The 14,580-nt window shown below is 33.8% G+C and overlaps 1 protein-coding gene across 1 annotated transcript in view; it reads right to left on the bottom strand.

The window, feature by feature from the left end:
* LOC111439783 (mitotic spindle checkpoint protein MAD1) overlaps window positions 1–14,580 on the bottom strand; it is a 35,352-nt gene that overhangs the window by 2,740 nt on the left and 18,032 nt on the right. The window contains exons 6-14 of the mRNA XM_023077313.1: window positions 9,490–9,606; window positions 8,639–8,886; window positions 8,136–8,307; window positions 7,026–7,136; window positions 6,737–6,940; window positions 5,060–5,222; window positions 2,938–3,028; window positions 2,725–2,794; window positions 2,301–2,429 (exon numbers count right to left, since the gene is read on the bottom strand). Of these exons, the coding sequence (XP_022933081.1) occupies window positions 2,301–2,429; window positions 2,725–2,794; window positions 2,938–3,028; window positions 5,060–5,222; window positions 6,737–6,940; window positions 7,026–7,136; window positions 8,136–8,307; window positions 8,639–8,886; window positions 9,490–9,606 (1,305 nt within the window). The remainder of the gene's footprint in view (window positions 1–2,300; window positions 2,430–2,724; window positions 2,795–2,937; window positions 3,029–5,059; window positions 5,223–6,736; window positions 6,941–7,025; window positions 7,137–8,135; window positions 8,308–8,638; window positions 8,887–9,489; window positions 9,607–14,580) is intronic.

Here is a 14,580-nt window from a genome sequence, read left to right as displayed (position 1 = left end):
TTATTAAAAAAAAAAAAAAAAAAAAGAGTATATATATATATATATATATATATATATATATATATCTATATATCCATATAGATAGATATAAATATATTTGTTCAATTAAAATTAATTAAGTAAGTATTAATTAAATAAAATTTATTCATGCACAAACAGAGACTAAAAAATAAAGTGAACATTGTAACTTCTTTTGTTCTTGTATCCTTCAAAAACTTTAACCGCCTTTTTTTCCTCACCCTACTAATCTTGCTTTCTCGCAGAGTTGAAATTACCCACACTTGCGACATGAAGGGGGAGATGGATAGAGGTTGATGCATTTTGATCTCAAGTTACTCAACTGTTGGTTGTCAGTGTAGCTAAAAACAGTATTTTGAACAATTTTAAATCTAAGAGGAAAAACTAAAAATTTTTAAATGCAAGGGAATGAACAGTGAAAATCTCAAAAGTTAAAAACATATTTATCTCTATAATTTATGATACCAAAAATTATTGTAGAAACTCATTTTATACTCAAATAAATGGGTTAGAGTTTAAACAATTAACTTGGGATAATTCCAGGAAAAATCTATCATAAAAAATACACACTCCACAATCTTATGGCCTCTTCGATTCATTGCACAGAACAATGCAATTTAAAAAAGGAATGGATATGCATAGATTCGATGGAAGAAAATTTGTTGGAAGTTTAAATTATCTTACTATTCTAATTTCAGAGAGGTGCATGCCTTTTTTAGAACACAAAAGGTTAAATAAATCCCTAGATGGCTTGAAATTACACAAATATTCCTTAAATCAATGTCATTCCTTGAAAACTCCCACTCAAATGGAGGAATAGATATCATCCACTCCCAGCTTAGATACTAACTCATGAAACATTGAGCTGTGAAGGCACATAACTAATGCATACTATTCCCTTCTCTAGTTTTTCGATAAAAATAAGGAGCATTAATATTAATTAGGGCAAATGGTTCCCGATAATTTATACTGTAAGTTTGAGTTTATCCCTTAACTACTAATCTTGTCTTATACCTTTCAAACGTCTCATAAGCCTTATACTTTACTGTAAAATGTCACGTACACCCAACTATATTTTTTCCTTTTTACTTATCCACGACTTCCCAAACTCACAATAAAACTTTTGTGTGAAGGGGATAGTCCTTCAAGAGAGATATAGTTTGATATAGGGTATAACAGTCGTTTTGTATGTTCTTTAGTGGGTTTTCATAGAGTTATGGGTCTATCATCTATTAGTACCTGTGTTGCATCTTTCATTTGCAGTGGAGTCATATGTTTGGACTTGTATTGATTCTGAACTGACCTTTCTTCTAGCATATACTTGAGATAACAACGGATCTAATAGTGGAGGTGGTATGTATGGTTTAGTTGGTATCTCTATGGTAGTATGAGTGGGCTCATAATTAAAATCGGTAGCAGGTATGGCCTCAATAGCTGGTTCTCTGGGCTGGTTATTTAGTGTATTTAAGGGACCAATATTAAGGACTCTCTTCAATTTATATGTTCTCCCCCTAAAGAGAGGTTTTGGAGAATAACGGTTTAGGCTCGGTGAATGTCACATCAATTGAAGTATAAGATTTCCTAGTTGTAGGGTTGTGGTATCCTTGACAAATGGTATTGCTCTCGGATCAAGTATAAGATTGATGTGACATTGACTACTTGACTACTGGTATCAAGGGTTTGAAAATTTGCTGGGAGGTGGCTTCTGATTTGCGACAAGGATGCAACAGAGGAATTGTGGGCTTACTGGATTCTTCTTTTGATTTGAGCGGCAGTGGCAAACTTCCTTCTTTTTTTTTTTTTTTTTTTTTATTTTACTTTTTTATTTTTACTTCTTGCTATGTGGAACTCCAAATAAGTAGACTGAGTGAAACTTGGTTAGGGTGATGACAACTATAGAGGTTCCAAATGAAACTTGATCACAATGGATGAATGATAGCTCCGAAGGCTTCACTGTTTGGGTTAGGGTTTGGTTTTAATCAGACTTTCAGAATAGAAAAAGCTCTGATACTATGTTGCAAATCTAAATTATCTTGCTACACTTTATTATAATTTCAAAGAGGTACATGCCCCTTTTATAATACAAGAAGCTAACTAAATCCCTAGATACTAGGTACACTAAATCTAAATAAATCCTTAGATACTAAGTACAATAAATCTAAATAAATCCCTAGATACTACTTCTCTTATTTAATAAGATTACACAAATATATCTCAATTTAAGGCCAAAAATTTCACCAATATTATTTAAATCAAGGTTATTCATTCAACGATTATCATACCAAAATGTTTGTATTCCCAGATTCATACTCAAATTGCAGTTTCTCATCGTCACTTTGTGCATATATTGATTGGAGGGTAAACCGTGTAACTGGAATGCCATCGGTTCGCTGGTGTTCATCCATCACAATCTGAAAAAATTACGAACAATTTGAGTAGAAGATGACAGTAAGGTACAAACACATAATAGTCAAACATCAATTGTACACACACTAGGTACCTCAGTTGTACAAGTCCTAATAAACTTATTTGAAGATTGTCCATTGCAATTATTTTTTCATTTCAACATGAGGTGAGACCTTTTAGTCAAAAGTATACACTTTATGCTAGTGGGGCTATAGTCACTTCGGAGATTGTTCATTACGATTTGAACTTATATAGAAGCAATCAAGAATGAAGATGAAAATAGTTTTTTAGAGCAAATACCTTGTAGCCAAAAAGTTCGCAGCAAGCCCTTCTGAACACAGAAATTCTATCCGCAAAAACAGTCTTATACCTGTATAGTAGTAGTATCAGATAATGCTACATTAATTGAAGAAATAAGAAAACGTATCAGACAATGCTCCATTAATGGAAGAAATAAGAAAACAATTCATCAAACCCTGCAACTACTGAATGTTGCATCCATCAAGCACTGACCTCTCTTCACGCTTTTCAAGTGTTGCAATCTGTTCCTTCAGCTGCATTATTTTTCCTGATATGTACGAATCCACGAGCTTCCCGGCATCACCTGAATGGTTAACATGCGTTTAATATCAATCATTAAGAAAATAATTTTTCCATACGGATGGAACAAGGCTAGTTAAACAATTACAAATGTATTTTTGTTGGATACCCATCTACTCAAAAGGGGGATTATAAATGCCATCACCTATTATAGTATAGGTGTGAATAAAGGAGCTTATTAGTTTTTTTTTTTTTTCCTTATTGTAATTTTACTATTCTTAGTTCATGGCTTCCATGTGTACCTATTGTTGGCCGCATATATGTTAATTAGCTGTAAAATCACTAATGATTTTATTTTATTCTTGTTCTGATTCTTTTCTTCTATGTATTCAACTTTTCCCCTATATAACAAAGTTATGTATCTTACACTTGAATTAGTGAAATACAAAGTATTTTATTCCATTCAAAGTGGTATCAGAGCTAGGAAATAAGAACTCTAGTTTTTTCTTTCAACACCAAACCTAGCTACCTCACCTAGCAGCCGCCGACTGATACTGATTGGAACTCTAGCTATTGTCTTGTATAGCACACAATATCTCCAGCGTATTAGTTATTGAAGTCTCTATCCTTGTTCGTTAGTCGACTTAAACCTTCAGTCCATTTCATCTGTCAACTTTGCAATCTATGTTTGTTGACTTCGCTTGTGTTCCACTTTGTTCCCTACCCTATCCGTCAGTCTCTATGACATTCAACTCTGGGTTGAAATAGATCGCACGCCCCTATCATTCAACATTGAGTGTTTATTCAAGCATGCCATTGATCTCATCGGAACAACGCACCTGCCTCTAATCATGGCATGCTTGTCACAGCTATGTCTGTTTGCAGCGCCTGTTTGTTGGCATTTGCTTCTTCTTCTTTTTCTTTTTCTTTCTTTTTTTTATTTATTATTTTTATTTTATTTTTTTTATTTCAAGGTTTTTTACTATAATTTAATATCAAGATCAGGTCCTGAGTCCGAGTCCGATTCGGTTCTAGGTCAGGTCTAGTTGGGTTTGGTTTAGATTTGGTTTGATTCACATTCTGGTTTATCTAATTCTGTGTTTTGTAAGTTGGCTTGGTTTAATCTGATTTGTTTTAAAATCTCATAGTTGACATGTATTTTATTATTTCCATTACTCGTTACTTGCTACCATGTCGAGCATATCCATCAAACTTAAAATTATTACCAGCCAATTTGTCATTTAATAATTCTTGTATTTCCTTGGCACAACCAAGTATTTATCCTCGCGTCTTCTCTGGTCGCAAAACCATTATACTTGATTCCAACTTGTTGATTGAGTTGTATAAATTTGAGGTTTCCTCACCCCTCAATGAATAAGAAAAACTTCTCTCCCATACATAACTTCATGGTATCAAGGCCTTGAATTTCTTTAAGCCCTAGCTTCGTCGTCAGACTAACCTTCTTCCCAAGACAGTCACTCATCCAACAGACAAAGCCGAAACTCTCAGTCTCGGTCATCCCATTCACCATCGCTCATCTCAATCTCGAAACCCTCGTATGCCATTGTTGTCGCCTCACGGATCTGCCTTAGTGTCATCGTCGCTCACCTTAAAATACTAGCCACCTTCACCACTACCTTCATTAGATGTCGTCGTTGTTGTCATTATTACAATCACCACTTCTGCTGCCACTGCTAAGATTTTTTAGGAGATGAAAAATTCTGAAGAATCCCTTTTGAATGTTTAGCTTCTTCTTGTCGAAAAATATCACCAATAGAAGAGAGAGGATTAACCACATTAGGACGGACAACAGTGATCCATCATGATCAATGAAATTTATTGGTTTTTAAGGCATCCTAATCTTTCAAATTAAGAAGTGGATCATGCACTAATGGTGCTTTAGAGCTAACAACTACTTCATTCAACTTATCTTCATACGATAAAATAAATTCTACAGCTTCCATTGCCTTTTTTATACTCCTTAAATCCATTAAATTTGAAAAGTTTCTGAATGATAATTCACCATGAAGTCAATTACTCAGACTTGAACGGTCAACTGAAGCTATATCACCAAATCGTAGATTATATCTCATACCTGAAGGAGTCTTTAATTCTTCAACAGCTTGTAACTTCTCCTTCGTCTTCTGCAATTCAGATTTTAAGGCCTCTATAGTCTGTTTTGCCTCATTATCGACAGCGAGGGTATTCACCATTCGTAGAACCTTTGTATTTGTTGAGGAAAAATCACCATGTCCTAACTGGAAGAAGAAAGAACACATCAATTTCTAATCAGTTACTGGGTCAACAAGCTCCGTGCTATTCAATTAAGTTTGGCTCAAGAGACAAGCACCATGAAACTGAAAAACATTTAGAAAATAGAAAAAACCACCCAACCTATATAAGTAGTTAAATCACACCTCAAACTGAAAGTTTGATCAATCAGGCCCCTAAACTTACAAAATAATTGTAATTAAATTTAATCACAAAATGCACAAACCACCATCCCTAAGCTATTATCCCTAATCCCTGAACTATTGTTCCAATCAAACCCTCAAGCTATAGATTTTTTACAATCAAACTCAAAATTCGCTACATCAATTTTTTGTTTTCTTAAATCAAGAAGGCAACTCCACATCAAATTGAAAGCCAAATTTTTAATGGTTAATACTATTGTTCTTAGATTTTATACCATTAAATCTACCATTCAACCTAATTAAGCTGATGGTAAAGTTAATTATATCAATATTTCAACACTCCCCCTGCTTGAAAATTTGTAAAAGATGAATGACATTACAGGAGTTCAAACACAAGACCTCTTGTTCTAATACCTTGTTAAATCACGACTCGATTCAACAACTTAAGCTGATAGGTTATAGTAAACTTAGTTATATCAACAGTTCAACATATAAAGTTATGAATGCAAGGTTGTTGTCAGTTTATATTGACCTCTCCACCAACTTGATGTTAAGCATGCAAGGTTGAAGGTAGTGTTGAAAAATACAAAGTTAGTTGCTAGAGGTTTTACTCATATTCATGGGATTGATTATCAAGAAATGTTTTTGCTTACGGCAAAAATTAGCTCTATTAGAGTGCTTTTGTTTGTTGCAGCCAATTTCGATTGGTCTTCCCACCAACTTGATCTTTTTTTTAACATAAACAACTTCTCATTATAAAATGGAAATGAAAAATATGTTCAAGGGAAACAAACTCCTAAAGTAAGTGAAAAAGAAAGAAAAAACAACGATAGAAAATACAAAAAAAAAAAAAAAAAAAAAAAAAAAAAAAAAAAAAAAAAAAAAAAAAAAAAAAAAAAAAAAAAAAAAAAAAAAAAAAAAAAAAAAAAAAAAAAAAAGGCAATATAATATGATACTAACTCCTACAAATGCAATAGGGCAATCAAACTTTGAACCGAAGGTAAAAGACTCATTCGTGTTTGTATTTCTACCTATGGTCAGAGTCATCTGCAAACCGAAGGTAGTTTTAGAAAGGATAATGGTATTGAAGACAGTGGAGAGTCAAGAAAGTTTATTAACAAATTAATTATGAAACTTCAACTTATAGGAAGCATAAATAACAATATGTAAATAAACCTACAAACTAATACAACTAACAGAATGGAAGCTGGTAATAAAACTACCTCAAATGCATATGTTTTACTCAAATTATCTTCCATCACAAGAGTCACAACTTGAATACGTATGGAGTCTAGAACAGATTTTTAAATATTTAAGATATTATGATTTGCAATCCTTACAATAACTTTGTTACATACCTTCGACTCCAACAGAGAAATTTCAGAACGGAGCCGATCAGAATCCCTCTCCAACGACTTTATTCTTTTTGCTTCGTTATTTAATCTCTCATTCAACAACCTTAGCTCATCATGTTGACGGCCATTAACCTGTTTCTGCTCATGCAAGTTACTTTCTAATTCTTTAATATACCAATCTTTCTTTGCAAGGGCTGAGTCTAGTTCCTGTAAGATCGAACAGAACACAAACACAAAGACCTTCAGAAGACTAGCATGAAGTTAGCTTGTGAAACAATGATAATGTGGAAACCTGAGAAATAGTTTCACTTGTAGCCTTAGCCTCTGCATCACCATTTTTCAGACTCTTCAACTCATTTACCAGATTTTTCAATTTATCCCTTTCTTCAGTAGCCAGGGAGAGCTGAAATAAAAAAGAATACTTATTTTAAAAAATATAATCATTGAAAATATAATCAATATTTGTTTCTTCCTATTTCAATATACTTATTGTTTTCTATCCACACACACACACACAACCTAACCTCTTAGGTGAACTAGAATCTTTAGCAGTAGTTATATGGTAAATACTACTGAAACTATATGCACATACTAACAGAAGGGTAACCATAAGTGCCCAAACAAAAGATACGTGGAAGGATTTTAGTAGGCTAACGGTAAAAATCTAATCGTTTAAGAATTAAAAAAAAAAAATGAGGAACAGAGATTCTCAAAGAGGTCTGAATTTTCTGAGAAGGCAGATAGACATGATACAAGATAAAGGTGAAAAACCTTGATCAGGTATTAATTAACACTGATACTCACATGCCGATAAAACATATACAAAACATAATGTGAATCTACACCAAGTATAAAGAAACCAAAAAAAAAAAAAAAAATTGGAATTTCATAGAAACATCAAACAGAATGGTGACTAATTCAAATGAGGCTTTATGTCATGCTACCACGTCTACTTTTTCATAAAAGATAGTTTCTAATTACAAGTAAAGTCTACTGAACTATACTTCCTACCAACTAAAATCAAAACAATTAATGGTGAATTCATCTAATCAAACATTGAAAACGTTAATGAAAAAGAAGATACAATATATATATCTATATATATATATATCAAGCATATAGAAAGAAATAGGTGCAACTGTTGAGACAATCAACATTCAGAATAGAGTTAATTTTAAAGCATCTTCATAGCCTTTAATAACAAAAGAGATGGCGACTGACTTTTCTTCTACTACAATTGTTAACAAGTGGGAGGCGTACTAGTAAACGTTGAAAAAAAAGATAAAGAAGACATAAGCACAAAAACTGTGATAGGAATATTTCAGGAGGTAACAGACTCTTGAAGAATTTAATTTAGTATCAAGTTACAAGTTATCTTGAAAAAAAGTGGACAAAATCTTACAAGCAATTCATTCTGCTGAGTTTCCAACCTTAATGCTTCAATCTTTTCCCTTGCAAGTGTAGCCTCACTTTCGGCCTTTTGTTTATCAGTTTGAGCAGCATCCAGTGCTACTTCCAATTGTTTCAAGCGAGCATTCACCTCACCCATCTTTATTGTGTTATCAATTACCTCCCTGGTTTAGACATTGGTACAAGCGAAGCTATTAAAATTATTGAGAAAAGGAAAAGATTAAAAAAAAATAAAGAGAGCCCCCTTCTACTGAATTTACCGATCCATATTTACTCTCATAATAGCTATAGTAAGCAAGAGAGGTTTAATTTTGTTTTTTCTTCCCTTATTTGCAATTGGTCATTCTTCTACATGAGAAGACAATATATTATTTACAAAATAAAATATAGCTTCCTTTTCATCACAAATTAAGCAATACATTAAGCATAATTGGAACTGAGGGAAGTACTAGAAGATGGAGATGGTTGACAATAATTAAAAATAAACTCACTTACTTTTGGAGGGAAGAAATCTTATTTGGTATATCTTCATAAGTTGTAATGCCAGGGATGTCCTTAATTAACAATTCCCTGCGTGTCAATTCGTCCTCTAGATTCTTTACACTTAATTGAATGTCTTGCAATTTAGTCAACTCTGATTCTGCTCTCTCCCTTCTGGCTTTTTCTTCTAATAGCTTCTCCTTCAATAATCCAATATCTCCGAGAGATGATTTCAACTTCCTAGCTTCTCTCACTTCAGATTCCTAGGAAGACATCCAAAAACAAAAAAATATATATAATATATATATTGTAGTTGAAAAGTAACATGGATAATGCATACATGTTTTTTTTTAAAAAAATAAAATAAAACAAATGTAGATAGTCATTGAAGATAACTCTTACGGTTAGTTATCATCTGTTGCATAATTTAGAAATGATCTATTCTAGTTATTTTATTTCATCAAATTACTTCATGTAGTATATCTCCAATTTAAACTAATACATAATTTTAAAATTAAAGACGACCTTCGGAGAATTTTCATTTAGCTTGAACTACTAGATCTAATTTGTTCAAAAAATTGTGGGAAAAAATATAGCTTTAACTGCAAAATCATTAGCATTAGCCATTCTAGAGCAAAAAGTTGGACTTTTATGTACATTTGCATGCAAATTAATTACAAGGAGCAAACTTAATTCAAGAAAGTTAATCAACTAATTATAAGCAAATGCCCCACAAAAATCAAGATTCCAAATTTGTCTGTCACGATAAATAATATCTTCACATACAAGTTTTTCAATTTTATAGGAAAGAGAGAAACTAGCTATAATAAACATTAAGATTAAATCAAAGAAGAAGAAAACCCTACATAGTTCCTGAGCTCTTCTTGCAGATGCTTAATCAAAATATTGCTTTCCTTGCTTGTACCTTCATTGACTGTGAAAGATGCTAATTTCTTCTCTAGTTCACTCTTCTGGCATAAACACTGGAAAGTAACAATACCACCACGAAATATTAAAACATTGAAGTCATAATACTATTAGAAGATGATGAACAAAAAGAAACTTGTCAAATAAGAAATAATGAAATATTAACAAGTGAAACAATGAAAAAATAAAGTACAAAATAATACTGCAAAATATGGAAAAGATTTAACTTAATGGAATTATTTAATTTGGAAACATGACTCAAAAAAAAATAATAATAATAATTTGGAAACATGACTCCACTCTCTCCAGAAAAACATCTTCTCCATGCCTACCTCTACAAGCACCACCGTAGATAAGCACTTCCAGTCTCTCATTACAACAACTATTAAGCAAAAGTTCTCCATCGGAACCGACAAATAGATATAGGGGCTCTCGAGTCAAAATTTCATAAACCACTAGAGACAAAGCTCCCTTCATTTCTATACACTCGTCTTGTCTAAAGTGGCTATGTATAACTTCCTCAATTCTCCTCACAACCTCTCAGACCAAAAATCTTAATTTTGTAATGATGAGCAAACCATATGGTTCGAGAAGTCTACTAACCGTAAAGGTAGGTTAGCATAAATCAACAAGTTAAAACGAAAAGAAGAGGTATCGACAAAATTTTAGTTCTTATTGGAGAAGAAAGAATGGGATGGAAGGCTTGGTATCAAGTAGGACCCTACCCTTTTAAGATTAGGTTTCTTCCCCCCTGACATATGGGATTTGGAAAATATTAAATTCATAGGTCATGCGTGTGGGGGATATCTTGAAAATTTATCTGAAACAACATCATGAATGGATATAATGGAAGCGTCTTGAATGATTCAGAAAATGGGCCTGGTTTTATTTTGATTGAATCGAGATTTCCATCTTCATTCAAAACACATATTTTCATCAAGATCAACCCTTTTTCGTAGCTGACAACCACTTTAGTTATATGACCAACGTTCCTGGCCCAATCCTGTCGATGAGAGACTTCAATAGAGGGACACAACGACCAAAAAATGATTCCAAATGGGTACCTTCATAAACCCTATGATAGACACAAGTTGTACCTCAACAGAAAAGCTTGGCACCATTTTGACATTTCCCTTCCACTTTCTACTTTTTCCCTAAACTTTCTAGAGGTCGTATCCTAAACCTAATGCCACTTCATTTCTTCCCTCAACCCTAAAACCAGGCTTATTGATGTTTATATCCACCTTGATATTTGACGCACCCACCCTTGATAATGACCCTTCCATAGCACAATCCATCCTATCAGACCCATCTTTGAGTTGGAACCTACCCAAGTTTGATATGTCCAGCCTGCCAAATCTTAACATAAAACCCTTACTCATAGACCTCTTACTTCTTGATTATTCATTCTCTTTACTCGACCTCTTACTTCTTGATTATTCATTCTCTTTACTCGACCTCTTACTTCTTGATTATTCATTCTCTTTACTCGACCTCTTACTTCTTGATTATTCATTCTCTTTACTCGACCCGACCTTCTTACTAAAAGCCCTAATAAAACAGTCATTAACCTTAATACCTGAACGTCCTTTCTCGTCACCAACACCAAGAACTCAACCTTGTCCATCAAGAAGATTCTGACCCTGATACTTTGCCTTCAGTCACTACCCATCTTCCTTCCCCATCTGAAACCATCAAACCATCCTCCTTGGAAATTATCCCCACTGACGGGCTTTATGTATACTAGTCCTCTGATGCTTGATGAATCCAATTGGGACAAGTTCTCCATGATAATGATCCTCAATCTTTGGATCCATAAATCTACCTTCACCACCTAGTCCCCTTGCTTGAAAAATGCACTTTTGTATTCTTCCCACTCCATCAAAAACAAAGAAGTCTAAAACCATCAAAAAGCAAACTAAATACGTCAAGGAACTAACCAGACATGTCACTACTCTAAATTATAGGAAATCTGCCTCCAAACAGGCCAAAGGTAGGAATTCATCGTCTTTATGGTCATTATCTAATCAAATTTTCATGGATTGGGATCATGATGGAAGTGAGCTTTTGTTAAATCCCTCATCCTCAAGCATAATCCAACAGTTCTTATCCTTTTAAGAATCAAAATTGGCGTTTGCCAATAGGCTTTCAAATCCCTTTGGTGCTCTCGTCAAAATGTCGGGTCAGCCTTAGATGTTGTTGGTTCTTCGGCCATAATCGTTACTATGTGGAGCCACCAATCCTTTGTGGCATTAGAAGTTACCAAAGGTGAATACTCCCTCTCAATTCATATTTCCCTCACAGGTGGGTATTACTTTTTGGTTGTCAGATATTTTCCCCAACTAATGGGTATTATTTTTTGGTTTCCAGATATATACTAACATTATAATTAAAAAGACATGGCACCTTTTTGGCAAGAATTTAGTTATCTGTCTTTCCTATATTCAGTTTTTTGGATGTTGGAGGTGATTTTAAAGTCACTAGATGATCCTTTGAAAAATCCAATGTAGGTCGTACAACAAGAAACATGACTATTTAGCTCCTTCCTTCAATCTTCCTCGTTGAAATTCCTCTCCAAAATGAAAGGTACACATGGTAAGACTAACAAGATTATCTCGTTTTCAGTCGGATCGACTGGTTCTCTATACCAGAAAAGGTGATTGAAAATTCGACAAATTGTGAGATCTACTTTGGATCACTTTTCAATTCTGTTAACCCTCCGACATTCATCTTCCTTGAATCCTCATTGTTTCACTCGAATTGACTAGTTCTCTATACCAAAAAAGGTGATTGAAAATTCGACAAATTGTGAGATCTACTTTGGATCACTTTTCAATCCTTTTAACCCTCCGACATTCATCTTCCTTGAATCCTCATTGAAATTCCTCTTCAAAATGGAAGGTTGACATGGTCAGACTAACAAGATTATCTCGTTTTCACTCGGATTGACTAATTCTCTATACCAGAAAAGGTGATTGAAAATTCGAAAAATGTGTCGATTAAAAAACTTGTGAGACCTACTTTGGATCATTTTTCAATCCTTTTAACCCTCCGACATTCATCTTCCTTGAATCCTCCTCATTGAAATTCCTCTTCAAAATGGAAGGTACACATGGTCAAACTAACAAGATTATCTCGTTTTCACTTGGATTGACTAGTTCTCTGTACCAGAAAAGGTGATTGAAAATTTGACGAATGCGTCGATTGAAAAACTTGTGAGACCTACTTTGGATCACTTTTCAATCATTTTAATCCTTCGACATTCATCTTGAGGTCCTAATCCCTTTCAATTTGAAAATATGTGGTTACAACATTCAGGGAGCCACTAAACAAGTGGAAAGAACACCATTCTTAGAGGCTAGTCAAGTCATGGTTTAATTCAGAAACTTAAATGACTCAAAACTGTTATTAAGGAGTAGAGTAAGAATGCATTTGGCTGCATCATTACCCAAAAGAATCAGCTTATGTAAAAAATTTCCCTCATTGAAACCATAATAGAGGAACTAGGGTATTTTCTTCCTAATCATAAAATCCTAAGTAATTCTTTGAAGGAGCAACTTCTGGTGTTGCCAAGGAAGAGAATTTCAATGCAAAAATTTCGCTCATGCTCAATTTTATCAAAGAACCTATCAAGATCTATATTTGAACAGTGTTATTGTAATTTCCTCTGGTTCGGAGTAGAAAGCTTGCTCCTTTTGTAATTTAATCTTATAATGAAATGTTTCATACCTAAAATAATAATAGAAATAGTATTATTAATGTTGCAAATCTATTAGACTGCTGTCTTTACTAACTTTTTTAGAGAATTACATGTCCATTTTATAGGGAGAAAGGCTAACTAAATCTAAATCAATAGATAATCTAAATTCCCTAGATTCTAGGTAATCTAAATAAATCCCTAGATACTAGGTAACAAGATAAGATAAATCTAAATAAATCTCTAATTACTAAGTAACAGTTTGGATAAAATTAACTAGTTCCCTTATTGAATGAGGTTACACAAATATTCCTTAAATCAAGGTTTTTTCTTCAACATTCCCCCTCAAGCTGAGGAAAATTAACTATTTCCCTTATTGAATGGGGTTACACAAATATTCCTTAAATCAAGGATTTTTCTTCAATATTCCCCCTCAAGCTGAGGAAATAGATATTATCTATTCCCAGCTTGGATACTAACTCATGAAATGTTGAGTTATGAAGTCCCTTGGTTAGTATATGAAGCTGAGAGGGCACATAACTAATGCATACTATTCCCTCCTCTAATTTCTCCTTGATAAAATGTCGATCAATTTCAATATATTTTGTCCTATCATGCTGGATAGGATTATGTTCAATATTGATGACTAATTTGTTGTCGCAGTACAACTTTATCGGACCTTCTCCCTTAATTTGTAAGTCATCAAGAATTATCTTCAACCATAAGAGTTCACATAGCTCTTGTGCAATACCTAAAAATTCTGATTTAGCAGATGATCTAACCACACCACCACATTTTGCTTATTACTCCTCCACGTTACGAAATTACCTCCAAGAAAGGTACAATACCACGTAATAGATCTTTTGTCTACTATTTATCCAGCATAGTCAACATCAGTGTAAGCTTTCAATGCAAGGAAATTATTTCGTTTGAACAAAATTCCTTCTCCTAAAGTTCCTTTCAGGAAACGTAACACTCTATATGTTGCATGAAGGTGAGGCTCCCGCAGATCATATATGAATTGGCTAATTACACTTACTGAGTATAGAGAACCTTTTCTTCTGTATCTGTATGAATCGATATTATTACATTCCAATTCCTTCCCGATACCTCCCAAGGAAAATTCCGAATTGGATCCAAAATTGACGGGTTAGTGTGAGCTTATCCATGCGGTTATGCACTCTTCGAATAGGAATCCATTTTCTGAAAGATTCTGGCTTTCGTGCTTTGGTGGGTCTCCGAGATCCTTTCGATGACCTATGTTGTGTTGAAGGGATATCTATATGATCCGATTGATTGCGTAAAGCCCGCGGTAGCAACGGAACCGGGGAAA

This window comes from Cucurbita moschata, unplaced genomic scaffold, assembly GCF_002738365.1.
Source record: "Cucurbita moschata cultivar Rifu unplaced genomic scaffold, Cmos_1.0 Cmo_Scf00106, whole genome shotgun sequence".
Taxonomy (NCBI): Eukaryota; Viridiplantae; Streptophyta; class Magnoliopsida; order Cucurbitales; family Cucurbitaceae; genus Cucurbita; species Cucurbita moschata.
The sequence above is the reverse complement of the archived record's forward strand: the minus strand, read 5'-3'. Positions and strand labels throughout refer to the sequence as shown.